The sequence below is a fragment of the Xiphias gladius genome, chromosome 20 (assembly GCF_016859285.1).
Source record: "Xiphias gladius isolate SHS-SW01 ecotype Sanya breed wild chromosome 20, ASM1685928v1, whole genome shotgun sequence".
NCBI lineage: Eukaryota > Metazoa > Chordata > Actinopteri > Istiophoriformes > Xiphiidae > Xiphias > Xiphias gladius.
The window spans coordinates 8,725,501-8,745,152 of record NC_053419.1 but is presented as its reverse complement, the minus strand read 5'-3'; the positions used below and the strand labels follow the sequence as shown (position 1 = coordinate 8,745,152).

Sequence of the window (19,652 nt, the reverse complement as noted above, 5' to 3'; positions counted from 1 at the left end):
CACCTGGACCTCTCTCATGGATATGATGACAACAAATCAGGTTGTCTGCATCCTCTTGACATTTACGGACGGAGATGAGGACGGATGTGTTTGTCTTCTATTCTCTTGGCCTCACAATCCCTAACCTCCCTAAACTATTAATTCTCCAGAGTATACTGTATGAGGTCAATTTTGTGATTTCACTCATTTTCTCTTTACCTGATAAAACTGCCCCTAATTTTTGTTTGTGTTTGTTTTTTGGGGAAAGGGTGATGAATTACCTGCTCTGATTTTATAGTAGTTCACTGAAAACCAACACTGTGTAAATTATATATATAGTATATATCATTATATAATATGATTATAGGCTTCTGTGATGAATAGGATAGCCTTGAAGTAAAAGTTCAGTAGAGGTGACTTCTTGTAGATTCATTTGAATAATGTACATGTAATAATAATTTAAAACAGGCTCGTGACATTTTCCTTCAAAAACATTTATTTCTTCTGGTAGTGTCAGTTTCCATCTTTACCTTAAAGTAAATTGCACCTCCACTCCTTAGCATTCAAGGTATAGTAAAAGGTTTTCTATCCATCATTTTGTTTTGCCATCCATCTGAGAACACACTGCTACTGATGCCGCCGTACGTAAACTGATTAACTCCAGTTTTGGGTAGTTACAGTATATTTTGTCTCTCATGGAAAGCCCGTATGGTGATTGATGGGTTCAGGCAACCTGGAGACAGGAGATTCAGCAGCAGTAATTTGCTTGTACAGTACAATTTCAAGTGAAGTACACAAATAACATTTCCAGAAGGCTTTGATTTTCTGCCATTTCTGCTCAGTATTACATTACAATGTGGAAATGTAGAGGACGAGGTCTGTGGATAGTGTTTTCTTTTTGCCCTGTTGGGCTAGTGCAAAGTTCCAGACGTTCAACAGAGGCTGAGGAAACTGTAGCCATGTAGCTTGGTCAGAACCTTAAATCATTCAAGTTGATCTCTACAGTACAGTTACCTTTTCAAAAAAAATATTGTGCCAAATCTATTTACTCTCATAAAATGACAGTTTATGAATGAAATCACCTTCTGCAAATTCAATTCAATCCAATTAAATGAATGAATGAAACATGTAAAATTACAGTATATCAAAACAGATGTCTAAAGTACTTAAGTTTTTCCATTTTCTTACTTAAATTGTGCCAACATTTTAAAGGGTTCCCATTATACATTAAGCTAAAAATAATGGGATTGCTAAATGAACAAAAGGGAGAAATATGAAAATTGCTCCATTGAAATCAATCTAGTGCTGCACAGTCGATTCAGTCACAATCTGAAATAGTCGAGCACAAACCAAGACACAGTAATTAAAATAATTAAAACACTCTTGTCTCTGAGCTGGTATGAATCTGACTACGGTTCATAATCGGGGCAAGATAGGACATAACACACACATCAGCAAGGCAGTTTTCTTCAACACACCCCCCCCAGTCCACATTTTCAAAAAATATACATAGTACAAACGGATCGGTGATGAATGAGGAAACGATGCAAGTCAGATCTTCATAAAACTAGATTCACACAAGTTCCTCATTTACTGAGAAACCACATGCATATAAATATGAAACGGGTATTTACTATGAAAATATTGGCTTTGGTTTTGCATTATATATTTTGTATTTGTTTTAAAAAGCTAAATTAAGCATTGAATATTTGTTTTAAAAGTAATTCCTCTGTCCCCAAATGTGCAATAACCAGTTTGAACTTGCGTTTTTCCTGATATTTACTGCTTAGTAAATGTCGTTGGTTGCTGAAAAAGTTAGTACTCCAAAATCTGGTTATTGTCTAATTTTTCTCAGAAAAATCGTAGATTTTGGAAAGAGTAGTTGTAAGGTCTTTCGGCCAGATCCTAAAATAATATGGACGATGTGTATTTTTATGGGTACTGAAGACCTAACTCACTACTTAGGCAGTTTGAGCTCTCAGAGGACTGCTTATTGTGTGGAGTAAGATGGCGAGTATCTCTGAAGGACTATGTGACGATTAGATTCAGAATGACATGTTCTTGGGCGATTCTGAGGAGCAGTACAGCAGTTTGACGTCACAGGGTAAATGTTAAGACCACTGGTTGAGGTGGAGTCAAGCACCTTCTTTTGTATAGCCTTTGAGAGGCGAAAAAAACTTGAATGACTATTGGATCAACTGTGCGGAAGAAAATTTGGATAGTCTACAATTACAGGTGAAATTTTTTAATAATTGAAATTGTGACCGTGCCTCAGAAGACTCCGGCGTCTGAAAGAAGTGTACCAGCCTCCAGCAGCAGACCCTTGACGTAGACACGCACGGTGTAGAACATTGTGAGGAAGTCCTGGGTGCTGAACAGGGTGTCAGCCAGAGCGAATCCCAGTGTGGAGGGGATGAAACCTCTGCCATATTCCACCATCCACGTCCCCGCGCTCCACTGGACTGACGTTGCCTCGCCTACACCATGTACGATGGTGTCACCTGTGAGACAAAAGATTTGGAAGTACGAGAAAAGAAACAGAAAAAATACTCGACCAGATACATTTATCTCGATAATTAAGGACGAATAGTCAAACATTTATCTAAAAAACATAACATTTATGATTAAAATGTGTTCAACTATTACCAGGGTAGTATGTTTCACTCTTGGTTGTCCCCTCCTTCCACTGTCTGAAAGTGCCGGAGATGATGGTGTCAGAAATCTCAGCCCAGTAACGACCTGACGGAAGCAGGAAGTGGACATGGAGTTAAATTTACAGTTTTCTACACAGATTAGTCGCCAAATCCTGAGAAAGGAACAAGGGGAGATACATCACACCTGCCATGAAAAAGGCTCCCAAGGATGTATGCTTTTGAAAGTGTGGGAAAATATGACAAAGGCGAGTATGCAGTTTTTTTCCTTCATAGCATGACAACAACAGAAGCTATCCTCTACAAAAAAGTTTGCCCACTATTTAGAATATTTAATTTACTGTTTTATTTTGATTCTTCTTGTCTTGGAAATGATCTATGCAGCTAATGTTTTCCCATATTGCCTGGCAGGACAAAGAGAGCGACTTCTAACCCGCCCCTTTGCTCACCTGAGTGTCCTCCTGTTTCCAGCGCGGTACCAAACAGCAGCAAGTACTCCGTAAGCGAAGCGTGGAGCAGACACATGGAGCCCATCCAGCCTCCAGCATTCACAAACACCCACTGCAGGTCCTCGTCTGGCAGGATGTGGCCAGGATACCTAGTTCAGTCACACTTCATCAGCTCTTCTCTAGTACTCTTTATCTAGCGACCTAGCAATGCATACTCACATCATATAGATGAGTGAAATACTGCCTGGGGAAGAGTGATGGATGATTATCTCAGGGGTTTCAGCAGGGGATTAAGTGCAAGGATGCAGAGCTTTTGTCCGTTTCGGTTTGCAAAAGTGAGCCGGTTCCTGTGCGACCTTTCAAGTAAATCACTGGTCTGCAAGTAGTGCTGAAAGGATTAGTCGATCAACAGTTTTGATAACTGATCGAGCAAAACTGCTAAATATTCACTGGGCCCAGCTTCCCAAATAAGAGGATTTGGTGGTATTTTATCAAACTTCTAAGAATTACACAAGTATGCTCTAAAGTGTAAAGAGTAAGAAAGTTCTTTGCTGTGTGTGAGCAATAAGACACATTTATCAAGTGACTTCCTCCTATACTTACAGCGACATGTCAAAAGACCTAAGAGAGACTCGAAAAAGAAGTCCTCTAACATCCTATCAAATGTTCAAATGCAAATCAAAACTAAGCCTACTCTATTCTTAATTATACTGATTCAGCTAATGTATTAGTACTGTTATTACTGGACAGAAAACAGAGGCGTGCTCGGTTCTGTTTCTGTTCTGCAGTCACTCAGGATCTAGTCTTAGCCAGTTCAAGAGACCTCTGGAGCTCTCTGACATTTAAGAGCATTTAAGTGAAAAGAAAAAGTTTTTCCTGTAGCTGTAAAAGTGAAGGATCCTTACTTTTATCGGTCACTTAAGTCCAAACTTTTAAGAAGTTTGAAAAATATGGGCCCAGTTCTGCAACACGTCACACACCATGTGACTTCAACCACTGAGGCTGGGTTTGAATTACCGACAGTCTAATGCTGAAATGATCAGTCGAGTGGCAGAACGTGGGTCAGTCACAATTCTGATGCTTGATTTATCCCCTAAGCAAAAGAGACCAGACATTTCTTGGCCGGAGCCGGTCAAGTGCTCAAGGCCCTTAATGGCGATGGCTGTCGGATTGGTTGCAGCTGTGAGTGTTTACACAGGAGTCAGTGTCTGATTGGACTTCTAGTGTAAAACGATGTAACTGGTACCTTTTCCTGAGCTCCACCACTACTTTGGAGAAGGCCTGCTCGTGGTCCTGTCCTGAAAACAGAGACATACAGTAAATATGGAGGAGAGGGAGGAGGACTGTTTGGGCTGCCCTCCTAAGTATACGTTTACTTCCAACGGCATTGGAGTGAACTGCCGGGTGGTCTTGACTCGGTGTAGACCTACCGTCCCCCTCGCGGTCAAACTCACCTGCGTACTGTTTGGCCAACCTGGCGACGTCGTCTTTGTTGAACACGTACTGCTTGGTGGCCATCCAGTGCCGCAGCAGCAGCAGGGCCAGGACGGCGAGTGCGGCGAACGCGAGCAGTCTGACGCTCGTTTTGACTGCGGACATGGCTGAAACAACACACACAGACGGAGACGCAGCGGCAGGTCCGACTACATGTGCACACAGGGGGGAAGACCTGGTCGCTTCCAACACGCCACCAGCGGAGGAGGCGTGGAGTGACAGCTGACAGCTTCTTCCTGCTCAGGTGGGGGCGGGACGTCGCTGCTGGGCCAATCAGAAGCCGAGTTTGTCGCGTAGGCAACGGCGACTCTTGGGTTGCCAGCATATTGTAAAACCCCCTCTAGGTGGTTTGGATTTATTTTGCGTGTTTATATAAAAAACAATTACCCACAAGATTCATTTTAAGATATTGTGCTTAAAACGAAAATTTAGATTTCATGTTAGTATTAGTTGTTCGTTTGCGCGCGTATTTTTTTATTTTTAGAGGTTGTTCATCACGTGTAGTTTTGTCCCAAAGAGCACGTTGTTTTTTTTTTAAATTTTTATTTTTTTTTAACTTGTCAAACAACAGGAAGTAGGTCAAGGCATGTTGACAAGGCGGACGCGGGACAGAGCTGGGTAGCAGCTGCTGCCTGAAGTTCAGCAGGGGTTGGTGGTTCAGAGATTTAGCAGAGAGGTGGCAGCGCTCGAACGGCACGACCGACATGAGCGGCGAAGAAGAAGCCAGTTTTGATCCAAGAGGTATGGAGCGTTGTCGACTCAACAGAGCTCGTTTCCTTCAGCCAGATACCATTAGCCGCAGAAGGTACCGTTAACGTCTGTGTAGTAATTCCACACTCAGTTTGAAGTCCGGCAGTTAGTGGGACACACTGTTGAAGTTGGCTTGGGTTTATGACACTACAGAGCCTCTCCATCGGTATTGACAGCTTTTAGGATTACTATTCCACTGCCCTCCACCAAAACGTATCGCAATTGTGAGCAAATCATTAAAACCGAATGATGTTGCGAACCAGAGTGACGCTTCGTGGACTGTTTGCCAGCCGAGTTTACCAGTAGGTCCAAGCAATTCATAAAATGTCTTTAGCCATGTTCTGCCCTGAGGCTGAATTGTCCGGTACTAGTGTAACCGTAAAAGCAGACTATTTTTCAGTCGAGTATGGTCTCGCTGAAGTGTCCGTGTAAAAGAGACTTAGTCTTGTATAGGTTTTGCCGAAATCAGTGCATTTGGATGTCAGATCAGTGTGCCCGGCGACATACTTCAGTGATTAAGCCAATCTGCCAGGCTGCGCCGACAGATTATGATCTTACTGCCCTACAGCACACAAAGCCAGCTGTGCAGCCTCGTGACCCGAGTTCCTGCTGCTGTTACTGCTATGAACTGCTGCAACAGCAAACGGCCATCCTGTAGAATCCACAGACACTTCACTCATTGGTTCCTGTTTCTTATGTGTAGTAACAAGTACATTATTGTTATTATTATTATTATTATTATTATTATTATTATTTTCACATATGATAGACAAAATTATTTATTATTTAAAAAATGATAAATTAATAGATCATTAAAATAACCATGAATCTAAGCCGTGCTTGGCATTATTCAACAAGACACATCAGCAGCTCTGTAATCATGTGTGTTGAGTTAAATTGCTTCGTGTCTTATACCTCAGAGCACCAGCACCTGCGTTATAACCCTCTGCGGGACAGCTGGGTCCTGGTGTCGGCCCACCGCATGAAGAGACCCTGGGCAGGTCAGGTAGAAAAACCTCCTGAGGAGCACATTCCCAGACATGACCCCTGCAACCCACTCTGTCCTGGGAACACACGTGCAAATGGAGAGGTAAGAGCAGGAAGATAAAGAAAATGAACAGATATATACTTAGGCCAACATCAGACTGGGAATGACAGTTAGTTTGGTCATGTTTAGACAATGCAGCTACCAAACGACATATGTTGCCTTATTAATGGTATTCCATTTGGAGGACAAAATGAATTTGGAATTTCTCTCCTATTTATGTTTCTTTGTCTGTCGGTCTCTGACCCTCCAGGTAAATCCAGACTACGACAGCACCTTTGTTTTTGAAAATGACTTCCCTGCTCTTCAGCCAGATGCTCCAGACCCAGGTGAGTGTCTTTTCTGATACTGTAAAAGGATTAATACACAAGTCATTGTTTCACGTAATATAGAAAAAAAACAACCACTTGCCATATTTATGTCAAAAACAAACCAGAAAAAGCTTTCAAAATGTTTTTGTTTGAATACTCCACATCACACTTCATGTGTTTATTACCTCCACTAAGGAGGTAATATTTTCACCCGTGTCTGTTTGCTGGTAGGTTTGTCTGTTTGTTTGTTTGTCGTAAGGATTACGAAAAAACTACTCAACCGATTTTGCATCAGACTTGGTGGAGGGATGGGGCATGGGCCAGGGAAGAACCCATTAAATTCTGGTGTGGATGCGGTTAAAGGGGCGGATCCAGGAAACACTCTCCTTAACATTGGGAGATAAAAGCATTTTTCAACATTTTTGTCAGTTTCTCAGGAAATAATGTATGGATCTTGATGTAGAAAAACAGACATATTTATGGTGCTGAGATCTATGAGTTTGTACAGCTTGGTACAGATTCAGATAGTAATCCAGATCTGGTGGAGGAAAATGCTGAATCCGCATTACACACAGATTTGTACGTACTATGTTTTAAAACAAATAAAGCCTTTATGTTATCAGACTATTTCCTTTTTTGCTTTTATTTTTCTATCATAAGAGCTAGACAGACGTGTGTAGGATTGTTTGGCCTTGGCGGAGGTACGCGCAGTGTCGTTGTTAAGTGCAGAAATGTAGTTTTTAGATATATTCAGAAGTTGTTGTTTTTTTTTTTTTTAATAAAAATATACACTATGTTATACTGTCACATACATGTGTATAGCTGTTTATCTCTTTAAATGTAATCCTTCGAGGAGTATTTTATTTAAATCTTGGCACATATTATTTTATTTTGAGAAAACCTCAAGGCACAATAAACTGTTCAGTCAAAATCACAAAGCAAATAAAGTGTTGAAAGTGTGCAGTCCGACATTTTTACATTTTAAAGCAGCTTAAATTTGCTGTTGTGTTCTTCAGGTTCGTATCAGCACCCGTTGTTCCAGTTTAAAGCTGCCAGGGGCGTCTGGTAAGAACAAAGCTTGATGTCACAGTCAGACACGTACTGTACAGTACGGGAATCGTAATGTAAACTGTCTAGCTGTTTAAAAGTTTTATATGTATTTATATTTTTACTTGGACTAATATGGACAGTGTGTTATATATTGAAACATGACAAGCGACTGAAGATGAAAGTTAGCTACAAAACAGCAAACGCCAAACATTTATGTTTGCCTGATCCTAATGATAATACAGTTGTTATAATGAGATATATATATTAAACAAATATATACTGTACATAATTTGACATAACATGCTCCTTTTTAAAGTTTGATACATTCAAATTTATGACTAATTGAACTTGAACTGACGAGAGCACTCATGCTGAGGCCACTTTCATGGGTTGTTGTGATCGTCATCATCATAATCAGCTGTTTGGTGAAGCTCATTTTGTTAATCGAAGCACTGCAGGCCACCTGTTTTCAGGACACCTTGTGCTAAGCAAAAAAAAGAAATCACAAATTCACACTGTACTGCGTGTTTCCAATATGCCACCAGCAGATGGGGATGTTGCCTCAACACTCTGTTTAATAAGAACTACTGCAGATGTTTGACTGAGGTTATGATGGCATAGATTTCAGTCGGGTGATATTTCCCTCAGAAACTGTATATTGGTAAGCGGGGGATAAGAGCTTTACCTGTGGCCATATCTTGCAAATCTTTATTCCTGGGAGTTTTTTGTACTCAGTCATGAACGCCAAACTTTCGAACCAGCTTTGCGATCTATAGGTATTGACTGTTGCATTTAATTACTGTCAGAGTCAATAGATGGTCTGAGAAGCCTAACAGGAGAGCTGATGCTTTTTTAAGTGCTCACTTACATGCACAATACACAGTAATGTATTATTACGACTCCCACAGAGAGCTGAGCAGCACAAAGCCTTTGCATATAAAGTTTTCTTACATGGTTGTCAGCCTGTACTGACGTTCCTGAAGAGTCCCGCAGCAGACTCACACAACAAATGGATAATGGATTTTAACTGAACCTAATTATGTGAATTATATGAACTGTATTTCACAACCAGAACAATGGCAGGCAAGAACAAAAAATCATTTAACATTTTTAACAATATTGTTGAGATGAAAAAAAAAAAAAAAAAGTTTCAGATTACTGCAGGAGATTTTGTGCCTAGATGGCGGCAACTGTTACCTGCCTACTATCTAACCGCTCTGCTGCCGTCCTCTCTTTCTCTTTCTGCGTCTGTTTCACAGTAAGGTCATGTGTTTCCATCCCTGGTCTGACGTCACCGTCCCTCTCATGAAAAAACATGAGGTTGTCAAGGTGATTGACAAGTGGACAGAGCTTGTTGACGAACTAGGCACTACCTACCCTTGGGTTCAGGTATGAGCTGCACACACACACACACACACACACACACACACACACACACACACACATTCTTAATTACATTCACACATCGTTGATTTAATTTTTCCCAGGGCTGGATAGTTGTAAAATTGTAACAGGTAAACTTTTCACTCCGTGATCCAGTGTCACTGAACATCCAGTTTTCTGCTCTTTCTAATTTTTCATTTTAATGTGTCTTGTATTGAATTAGATGAAACTTTAATGATGCCTCTGGGCAAACTCGCACACTCAAATTTAAATGTTTCCTTTTTCATGTGCTGAGAATATTACAGCAAATTTAGATATTGTATTTATGTTGATGGATTTAGAGGTTTCAGTTGGTATATGGGTAGAAGAATTTGCAGTATTACAGCTTTTTCAGCTCAGTGTGTTGAAGGTCGTTATAAACCATTACTGTAAAATGACACAGGCTCGAACCATAAAATCACAATCTGAGCAATCATGAGAAAATCATTGCACTTTAGTTGCTGAGTTGATCCGAAATCCAAAACTGAATAGTTCAGTGGTTTTCATATATTTTGTTGGGTTCTCCCTTTTTTCTGTTTTTCAAGAAGACATAATTAGACAGGAAGATTTTATTGTGCCCATTTCAACATGATCAAATAGTCAATCACATATCATTAGCTATGGGATAAATGAATAGGACATTCACCTCCAGAATGCAACCGCATATATTCCAGCCCATTTCTTTAGTCTACACAGGAATTCGACCACCAAAGTATTGACATTTTTAGATTATATTCACAGGTCAACCCAGTATAAAAAAAAAAAAAAAATTCCTCCAAAATATATAATTCTCCAAACCATCCCCACCATGTTGGCCTGGATGGTGATAGATGTTTGTGGCTGATGTTATTGTGTTTTATTATTCACTACTGCAAGAAACAAAATTGCTCGGGTTTAAATTTCACACTTGCATACACACTACAGCAAGGGATGGAAGGGACTAAACCCTGGACTAACCTGCCCTATTTTTTCTGTTTTAAGATATTTGAGAATAAAGGAGCCATGATGGGTTGTTCAAATCCCCATCCTCACTGTCAGGTAGGAAATTCACACATGCTGTGCATTCACATGCAAACTATTCTTTGACTGATATGTATGTGGAAATGCGTGAACATGACCCCTTTTATGCTTCATTACTCCAGTCTTATCTGGATGTGGAGGAATTTCAGCTACACAGATAAAAGACATTTGCAAATTTTCACAGTACAGTCTGTCACTTTGGTCCAATTTGCACATCTGAGATGCTGGCTTTTCAGATTCACTATAACAATGAAGTTGACATGTGTTTAAAAAGTACTCACTTAAATGCTTTGAGCCAGACATGTCTCAACATAGAAGCTGTTAATCGACTCTGCATTCTGAAATCACCAGCGCCTGTGTGCCTTTGTCACATTTTATGTCAGTGCGTATTTGTGTGTCTCTTCTTTCTTCTTCTATTGCTTTTTTTTTTAATACATAGTCACACCTATATTACTGCACAGGCGTGTTCTCGCCTTTTTGTGTTTGCCTATTCAGTAAGGCGATTCAGGCAAGACTAATACCTCAGAGAGACAGAGACATTTCCTGTCAGACTGTCGCCTCGGAGTGTGATGTTGAGAACGAGCACAATCAGGAGGGAGGCTGACAAAAACAGAAGGATGGTTAGTTGGGGCAGACAAAGTGATATGTTGAATTTTAAACAGCAATATTGTCAACATTGTCAAAATAATATGTCAGCTATCCAAGCAAATAAAGATGGCTTTCTGATTGACCACAGAAGCCACTCTGAATGATGCCATGATACCATCTGTTCATCTTTATTTATGAAGTTAATACACTATGATGAGAATATTACTAACAGAGCAATCAGTAAACAAGTTTAATATTGATAGCGATGGAAAAATATGTTAAATGGATGAGAACTACTTCAGGTTTCTCATTTGTGCTAAAGGCAGCACACAAACAAAAGCTGATAGTTTTCATTGAGCATTTTTCCAAATAAGCTTATTTGCTGATAGTTACATGGGAAGATTGATACCATCCTCATGTTTGTCCATTAAATATGAAGCTAGCAGGTGGTTAGCTTAGTTTAACATAAACACTGAAAGCTGGGGCAAACAGCTAGCTTGATTCTGACCAAAAGCAATACAAAAAAAAAAAAAAAATCTGCCTGCCAGCACCTCTAAAGCTCATTAATAAACAGGTTATATCTTGTTCCCAAAATGTTGAACTATTCCTTTAAGAATTCTGTCTTGAATGCTCACTGCTGTTCACAAATATAGCAGCAGTTTGGAATCCTTGCCTTTAATATTTTATGTGTTTTTAAAGGAGATTTAACTATTGTAAGTGTAAACAGAAAAAGATGTTATTAATGACAGTAGAGCATCACATTGCAAAAAAATAAAATAAAGGACATTTCAAATGGAAAACTTCAAACTAAACAGCTAACTGCATTGAATCATTGGCTTTCCTGCTCTCCGGTTAATCTACAACATTTCAAATCCAGGGAAAGCTCAGGTTTTTGGAGTAAAAGAAATTTTTGAAAGATAGACATAAAGGACTATTTGGATTTGTGCTTCAAGTTTTCTAAGTCTGTAATATAGAAATAAGCAGAAGATGGCAGTATGTGACCTCAATCGAACATGGTTTTTAACACTGTTTCATACAATAGATGTTACATGGCAGATCTAAGGGCTTTTATTTATTTGTTTCTTCAGAAAAGTTGCTTCAAAGACAGTACAGGAAGATCCAGCCTCTATAAAGAGAGACGCTTTCAGCTTTATGCTTTTGATGGTTTAAAATCCCTGTAATATACAGCAAACGCTGATCATCCACAACATTAAAACCAGTTACCGGTTTTAATGTTGTGGCTATTGGGTGTATGTTCAGGTGCTGTCAAAATCTTGTTAACTTTTATAAAAGTGTTACCAGATCAAAAAGCATGTTGTGTTGTTTTCATGTGGTCCAGTATAAAACAATTCAAAATCAAAACCGGATCCAGGCTTTGATGGAGCTTTTTAAAAGTTTTAGCAGTTTTGTTTTTTTATTTCCTGCAGTCCAAATATCCCTTCCTTAAGACATCAAAGTTCAAGAAAGGGGTAGCGTTGATGTGTGTGTGTGTGTGTGTGTGTGTGTCTGTGAGTACAGCCAGACAACCCCTTCAGGCCAAAACGTATGAAGCATAGATCGTAAACTTTGAAGAATAACGAACAGAAAATGTTAATGATGTTCTGGAGGCAGCGTTGCTCCTGATAACTTTCGTCTCACAGGAGAGGAGCTGTATGTACAGTATTTTCCTGCAAGTGGAGGAGGGAAAACATATGCCTCCGGAATAGCAATGTCCTTTTTTATGTAAGTAGCCCAAAATATATACAGTATTAATTATGTGAAATGTTCAGAATGTGTTTGAAAGCATTTGCCTCTCAGGAGCAGAGGGTTATTGGGTTCATACTTACATCCTAAGTATGTATTTCACTGTTGAAGAGCAACACTTGGAAGCTGAATATAAAAGGGGTGGTGGTGTTATAATAGCTGTAGAGAGTAATACCTGTCATTTTCAGAAATTCTGTCTGATAGGCATGGAGCATATACTTTGTTTTTCTCTAGTGTAATATCTTTATTTTTTCTGCTCTTCTCTGAGATTCAGCAGTCTGCTGCTGGAAAGGAGATAGATCAGTGTATACAAAAAAACAGGTGAACAAATAGACCCACAGCTACAGACGCTGGCAGGTGCGCAGATGCTGTATATCCACACACACTATTATACATGCCTGGAGGCACGTAGATGTACAATATTTACACACATTCACACAGTTCACACAACCATGATTGTGTCACTGTCTTTCCTGGATTATGATCATAAACATGGTACAGCCTTTAGCCAATATTCAAAAGCCATTAATATTAACATAAAGCTAATCTGGTTTCTACTGTCATGGCAATAATTGTGCATGGAATCTTACCAAGGCTTAAGGCAAAAATTCCGGGAAACATTAATAATTTGCAGACTTTTTAAATATTATTTTATTGCATTTGCTTTATTACATACTAAGTATTATTCATGAATCTAAACCTAGGAAAATACAGTTATATGACACATGCCCTCGAGGAAAGGCCAGCAGGACACTCATAAAGTGCCTCCAAATTAAAAAGTGATGAAGCTACTGATCAACAAGAGGACCCGTGTTACATTTTCCCCATGAAGTTAATGCAGCTTATTTTCCCTTTCCCTTGTAAAGAGAGAAGGAAAGAGTTTATAAGAGCCTATGACAGTGTGATTCCTGCACTGCATTCTGGGTGAAAGAGGAGTGTTTAATCAGAAAACAATTTGCCATTCAGCCTGAAGCGGTACTGCTTAAAGCAGCAGAGAAAGTGTCTGATTATTACTCTTTTCATGATGCGATGGAGTGTTATAATTGGAAAAACTACTGCTGGTGGCATAAATACAGTATGTTACTTTCAGTAAAACTATACTGTAAAAGGCTTAAAATCTCTCTACAAATTAGAAAAATATATATATATAGCAATTCCTAGCCTAAACTACTTGCACAAATAAAGAAAAGAAACAAATCTATAGGCCAGAAGAAAAACTGCTGTCATTTATTAACAGATACACGCATTTATATTCCTCAGTGCAGCATAACTAATCAATATTTTTGTGAAGGTCTTACTTGTATAACAATATACATTCCATACTTTCACACTCTGGAAGCTAATTTTGACAAACCCGTATGTAAATACATCCTATTCTCAAGCTGAGAAACAGTTATCTTAACTACTGATTCATCATGCAGCACTGAGTCAGTAGTTGAATGCTGGAGTCATTTGGCAGTCTTTGCCCGCTTTTACTTCCATTAAAATACCATTAAGTGCAAACATAAATTATGTGAATGCCTGTCCTGATGCTCACTGTAATCCATAAAAAGCTTTCTGAAATGCTGTAGAAGTACATTATGAAGCTCATTTCTGGAGCCTAAAAGTGTTTACTCCAAAGCATGAATTAAAATGAACTGTAGTGCTGTTTGACACGCTGAGTAACACAGATGAATGTTTTCCACAAATGAACTGACCTATCTCATCTGTTGTTAGGGCATCAAACCTTTTATTTTTTTCGGGGACGTTTACTCCCTCAGTCACGGTTAATGTCAAAGTCTCACTGAGTGTGAATACTGTCTGGTAGAGAATGCCAGTTGGTGGCTGATGAGGGCAAAGAGAGAACAATGTGTTTGTCTCCAGTCAGATATCAAAACAACTTCTTTAAACTTGTAAATGGTTTTTTTTTTTAGAGATGTTATTAATCACAATCAGGAAGCTAATTTTGTCAGTGTGTGTGTTTCTGCCTCTATGGGCACATGGGATATCGTCCTGACATTTACAGTATGTTAACTATATTTGAGGCAGTTGTGTCGGTTAAGTAAACAGTTTCACACTGATTTCTACAGCTGTAATTTTAGGTTGACTTTAAGAATGTGCACAACATTATTCTGTAGTGTATTTTTTTGTAAATGTAAGTGAAATCAAAACCCCTTTTAAAGTATTTTACTTTTCCTCTGGTAAACTCCAATAATCTACATATAGTTTTTAAGGGGGGTAGTAAAAGACTGTGTCATTGTGATATATGTTTTTATGTATTTTTAATTCATTAATTCTTTTTCCATCCAGACAGACACTGCTTTTCATTTATTTCCATAGAGTATAAAATTCATTTTTCAGAGACTTGCTTGAATTTGTAATTTCATGAATATAAACATTACATCTGCTTTTACTTTTGGTAGTGTTACATTATTGTTCTGGGGTACATACTTTCAAACGGATCCCAGCGTTCAACTGCGTTACCATGCAACAAATGGGCTACAGTATAAAAATGATTGGGCTGAGGAGAGAAAGTGGCTGGTTTACAGTATATCCTGGGAATTATCAAGTAAATGACCCAGAAAACCCTAAGGGGCATCTGGGGGACAGGAATGATTGTGTTTACTAGTGTCCCGGGGCCGGTACTATGAAGCTAGTTCAACATACCCAGGACATATTTCCGTTACCTGGCTTCACTGAGCCTAACACTGGCCGCCCTGGATACCCTGTATCACGAAGCTGGTTGTCAACTGGCTCAGTTAACTGTGGATTTTCATGTCCGGCTGTGAGAGCGCTCCTGTGAAAGACGCGGAGTTGTTCATTACAGGCAATATCGTCAGAACCGTGAATAAAGCACTTCATATGAATAAAGCACTTCATATGATATAAGAGGAAACGGTGATACCTGCAGGTAAATTCAGTTATAGCGACAACCACAGGTGATATTCAACAAGGCGAAATGTAAACAATATGATCACATAAGTGGAATACAAAAGAAAATCTAGAAATTATATCTAATTATTAAAGTCCAGCTAAGGATACACTGTAAATAAGTACAGGAATAATGATTAGGTTTTACTGAGTATTTTTGCTGTTTTGTCCGATGATGAACAAACAATTATCAATATGTGATGCAGATTTAAAAAAAGAAGTTAAAATAATGTCAGACTGTTTCTGCTGCCGAAGCAGAGAGGAAAGGAGAGAAGAGAAGTAGCTCATGTCTGATAAGGTCAATTTGACTGAAATGATCATTTATAATCATGGGAAATATTATCAGTGTGTGGATAATTTTCCTAATAAAAGACATCAGAGGGTTTAGTTTTTATTTCCAATTATCTTCACCGAGTCTCCTCATGTTATTCTGAGCTATGATAGAATAAGAGTTTAAAATCATCAACACTGTCAGTAATCCTGTCGGGAATCAAAAAATCTTTGTGCAATTATAATGAATCTGTAATAGTTATTTATTGAGATAGACTCTCCCTCCATTTGTTAGAAGCTCTGTTTTAAAACCAGAGTGACACATGGAAAGCCTCAAACAGCAAAACGATTCGACTGATCTATAAAAATATCTATTGCTCTTTATTATTTGTCACTTTATTGTAAACTCGTTTGTTCACTTCAGGATCCTGTAGAAATGATTACTTTGTTTTTCCAGTGATCTGATTGGTCAGTATTTGGGCTGTTGACAGGTTTTGATCCTATCTTCCACAGTTAACCTGCTCTGGAGCAGGTAAGGTGTGCAGCATTAGCTACCATGGTGATTAACCCCGAAAGAAGTGAACCACCGTTGTGACCCTGAAAACCCAGGATTCAACCTGAAGTTACCTCGCCGATCACAAATCCTGCTTCATAGTACACGCCTCAGGTTTCAGAAACCTGGATAAGACTCTTTCCCAGCTTTCAGAAACCCGGATGTGCTACCTAAGGCCTGTACTTCCCCTATTGAAGATCCCGAGGAGCTTAATGCACGGATTGTGAGAGGGTCTTTGAGAAGGGCAAGAGTGTTCAGAGACTGGCGAACCCCTTTGGCTTTCCCTGGCAATTTTTTTTTTTATGATTGACCTTCATCATTGCAGAGGGTCAGCTCCTCAGCAGGAGTGTATTCCTGTGTAAGAGGGCCCCCTCCTGGGTTCTTCATTTCATTTTTCTCCTGTTGGCTGCAAGCAATGTCAAAGCCATTTCAATGTGCTTTTGTGTACTGAAAATCAAGACACATCTACAGGCAGACCATCAGAAACCTGGATGCTGTTAAAATCATGAAAACAGGGATTTGAATAACCAGGTTTTTCATTTTCCATTTAAATTGTCATATTCCAAATATGATCAAAAACAGGGTTAGACTCAAAATCAAGATACTTATGCGCATGTAAACGCAGTCAGTGAGAAAGTCTTGAACATTCCAGGAATCTAGGGGAACAGAGAGGTTGTGCGCCAAAATAAGAAGAAAGGGAGACAGGGTGGCTGTCAGTGTGACAGACCTGGGTCCTGTTTCCCAGACATTACTATATGTCGGGTATAATTCATCTCCAGTGAATTTTGTTTTAATCAAGAGCCACTGCACGTTTAAGCCCCTGAAAACTTGGTTTCAAATCTGAAGTTCTAATAATAATGAATATTCATAAGTAAATACTACTCCAGGACTCATTAAGCTGCTTCATAATGGCAGTTTAGGTGTTAACCAGGTGTGGTTGACACTGGCCTGGCAACATAAGCAAACAACCTTAAAACTGTCAAATTTTAATTCCAGTGTTGGTACATTGTGACTGATGCACAGAAGTGCATGACATCACCTTTTTTCAACTGAGATTCACCCACTTCAGACTAGTGACCCGAGCACAGGCAAAACACATAATGCAGAATATTGCTCAAATGAAATGAGCACGACTTATCCAACTTTGTCTGATCATTTTGTGTTCATGTACTGTGGGACCCAGACGCTCACAGTAAGGAGCTGATTGAGAAAAAATACTTTCAGGGCCTTTAAGGCTTGTGTATGGAACCCAGTTGATTTTGTTCGCTTTGAGGAATTACCTATCTCAATTAGATTTTAGCGTCTTCATGTTGATTTTCACACTGTACCGAAATAAATGAAAGTGGCGGGTGAAGTGGAAAACCCATTTATCCATCTAAGAAGCCTGAAAGAAAAAATGAATGAGTTTTGAAACCCAGATATCTCAGCATCTGTGAAACAAGTATTTATTGAGTGGTACTGATATATAACCCCATCAAATCACAGATATCCTGCGGCCATTCGGAATCAGGGCAGTGGGAAAAAGTAGACAGGTTCTTTTCATTTTGAGTGTAGTACAAACAAACACACACAGATACATAAATAACCCTAGTCTTATCCTAGATTCTTGTTTTTTTTTTTCTCATGTCTCATCATTGTCTTCCTTCATCTTCCTCCTGTTTCCTGTGTTATTATAGGTGTGGGCCAGCAACTTCCTGCCTAATGAGCCAGCTCTTTCAGACCGCTGTCAGAGAGCCTACTATCAGAAACATGGAGAGCCGCTGCTGCTACAATACGCCAAGCAAGAGGCTGAGAAAAAGGTGCAGCACATACACAAATAAAAACACAGACATTTGATATTTCAAAAGGACATTGAAATCTAAATGTTCACCCTCAGAAAGTTGTCATTTACTTCGCCTCTGGTCTCATTAAGTCCAACATCAGTTTGAGTTCTCGTACACTTCCCAGAATACTTTTCAACAACCCCTTAGAGAAGGGAGTTTTTTTCCCTTGTCTTTGGAGAAAACAGAAAATCAGAAGTCATTTTAGATAGTTATATGTTAATGGTTTATAATAAACATCAGAGAAATGTTTTAAAAAATGTCTCTAAACGCAAGATTTCTGCAAAACAGCGACATCATATTTTTCTTGCCCCGATTGCCCTCATTGCCTTTCCCTTCATCCATCTACTTCAACCCTTTCTCTCCATTTTTCTCTCTCTGTCTCTCACTTCATCGTTCTCTCTTTTTCCCATTAACATCCTCCGCTTTTCTGTCAGTCAGTGAACCGTGTGATTGGACAGCAGAGATGCTCATTAGCATAATGCTGAGGCACACATCTTCAGCCTGCGTGAAGGAAAAACCAGCTCTGTGTGTGTATGTTTGAGTGGTTCTCCAGTCATGTGTGTGGAGCATCAGCAGCAGTAATGAAGACAGGGTCTGAGCACATTTAGCACGCTGGCAAATGTCTTATTAGTAAGCAGACATTTAGTGTAAACCGTGAACCAACTTTCTACGGGAGAATTAAACTTGACAGAGTCAAATCTTTTCTTTCTTGGTACCTGTAGCTGTAGGGAGTTGTCTTACTTAAGATACTTTATTATTTAATATACTTATCTCAGGTGATATTCACAACTAAAACCCTTCTTGAAACTGGCTTCATGTGTGTATATCCACTGATAAGCCAATCAAATGTGCTGCCAGTTTATCTCGTCTTAATGAGATTAACCGGCAGCACTTTGTCACCTCACCTTGTATTCGACCCGTAAGTCGTCCTTAAAGTTAGAGTACAGCAATAATTTGATGTCAGTTTTTTTCACCTTTCCTCCCATGTTTTTTGTTTGAAATGTTTATCTTAAAGGAATAATTTTGCACTTTGGGAAATACGGCTTTTCACTTTCTCGACGGGTGTTAGATGAGAAGAATTGTACCGCCCTCATGTCTGTATGGTAACTATGTAGGTGGAGCCATCAACTGTTTAGTGTAGCTTAGCATAAAAAGCTGGAGGGGGGGGCGCTAGCATGGCTCTGTCCAAAGGTAAAAAAAATCGACCAAGATGGAACATGTTACTTCTTGTTTGTTTAACCTCGGGGAGTTTGTGGTTATCTTGGACAGTACTGGAGACTCCGGTCTGGCACAACAGTGACCCTGTGTAAAATGGTTATTTATCGTTTTCGCACTTACACTTTTTGCACTGATTACACAAACGAGACATAATCTTTTAATAATTAAAACATTAGAGGTGGTGGTATACGGATTTTGTTACCATTTGACAGATTCACACCAGCTGTTTCCCCATCTTTCCAGTCTTTATGTTAAACTAAGCTGACTTGTTGCTGGTTGGAGCTTCACGTTTACCGCACAGACATGAGAGTGGTATTGATGTTCCCATCTAACTTTCAGCGGAGAAGTGTTTTCTCTAGAACGCCAGACTGTTTCC

General features: G+C 39.3%; 2 protein-coding genes across 4 annotated transcripts in view; one reads left to right on the top strand and one right to left on the bottom strand.

The window, feature by feature from the left end:
• Positions 1–463: 463 nt before the first annotated feature.
• On the bottom strand, positions 464–4,700 carry sigmar1 (sigma non-opioid intracellular receptor 1). Its single transcript, XM_040157254.1, has 6 exons — positions 4,534–4,700; positions 4,326–4,377; positions 3,080–3,228; positions 2,626–2,718; positions 2,250–2,480; positions 464–712 (listed from the first exon to the last, which is right to left on the bottom strand). The coding sequence occupies exons 1-5, from the start codon at positions 4,676–4,678 to the stop codon at positions 2,251–2,253; spliced, it is 669 nt and encodes a 222-aa protein (XP_040013188.1). The 5' UTR covers positions 4,679–4,700; the 3' UTR covers positions 464–712; position 2,250.
• A 21-nt stretch (positions 4,701–4,721) lies between these two features.
• The window catches only part of galt (galactose-1-phosphate uridylyltransferase), a 34,240-nt gene continuing 19,309 nt past the window's right edge, over positions 4,722–19,652 (top strand). For 2 of the 3 annotated variants that reach the window (XM_040157250.1, XM_040157252.1), the window contains exons 1-8: positions 4,722–4,817; positions 5,145–5,314; positions 6,244–6,413; positions 6,622–6,697; positions 7,696–7,744; positions 8,989–9,118; positions 10,133–10,189; positions 17,912–18,034. In XM_040157250.1, the coding sequence (XP_040013184.1) occupies positions 5,278–5,314; positions 6,244–6,413; positions 6,622–6,697; positions 7,696–7,744; positions 8,989–9,118; positions 10,133–10,189; positions 17,912–18,034 (642 nt within the window). In that variant the 5' untranslated portion in view covers positions 4,722–4,817; positions 5,145–5,277. Of the gene's footprint in view, positions 4,818–5,144; positions 5,379–6,243; positions 6,414–6,621; positions 6,698–7,695; positions 7,745–8,988; positions 9,119–10,132; positions 10,190–17,911; positions 18,035–19,652 lie in introns of those variants that run through there. The other variant, XM_040157251.1, reaches the window with a different exon arrangement.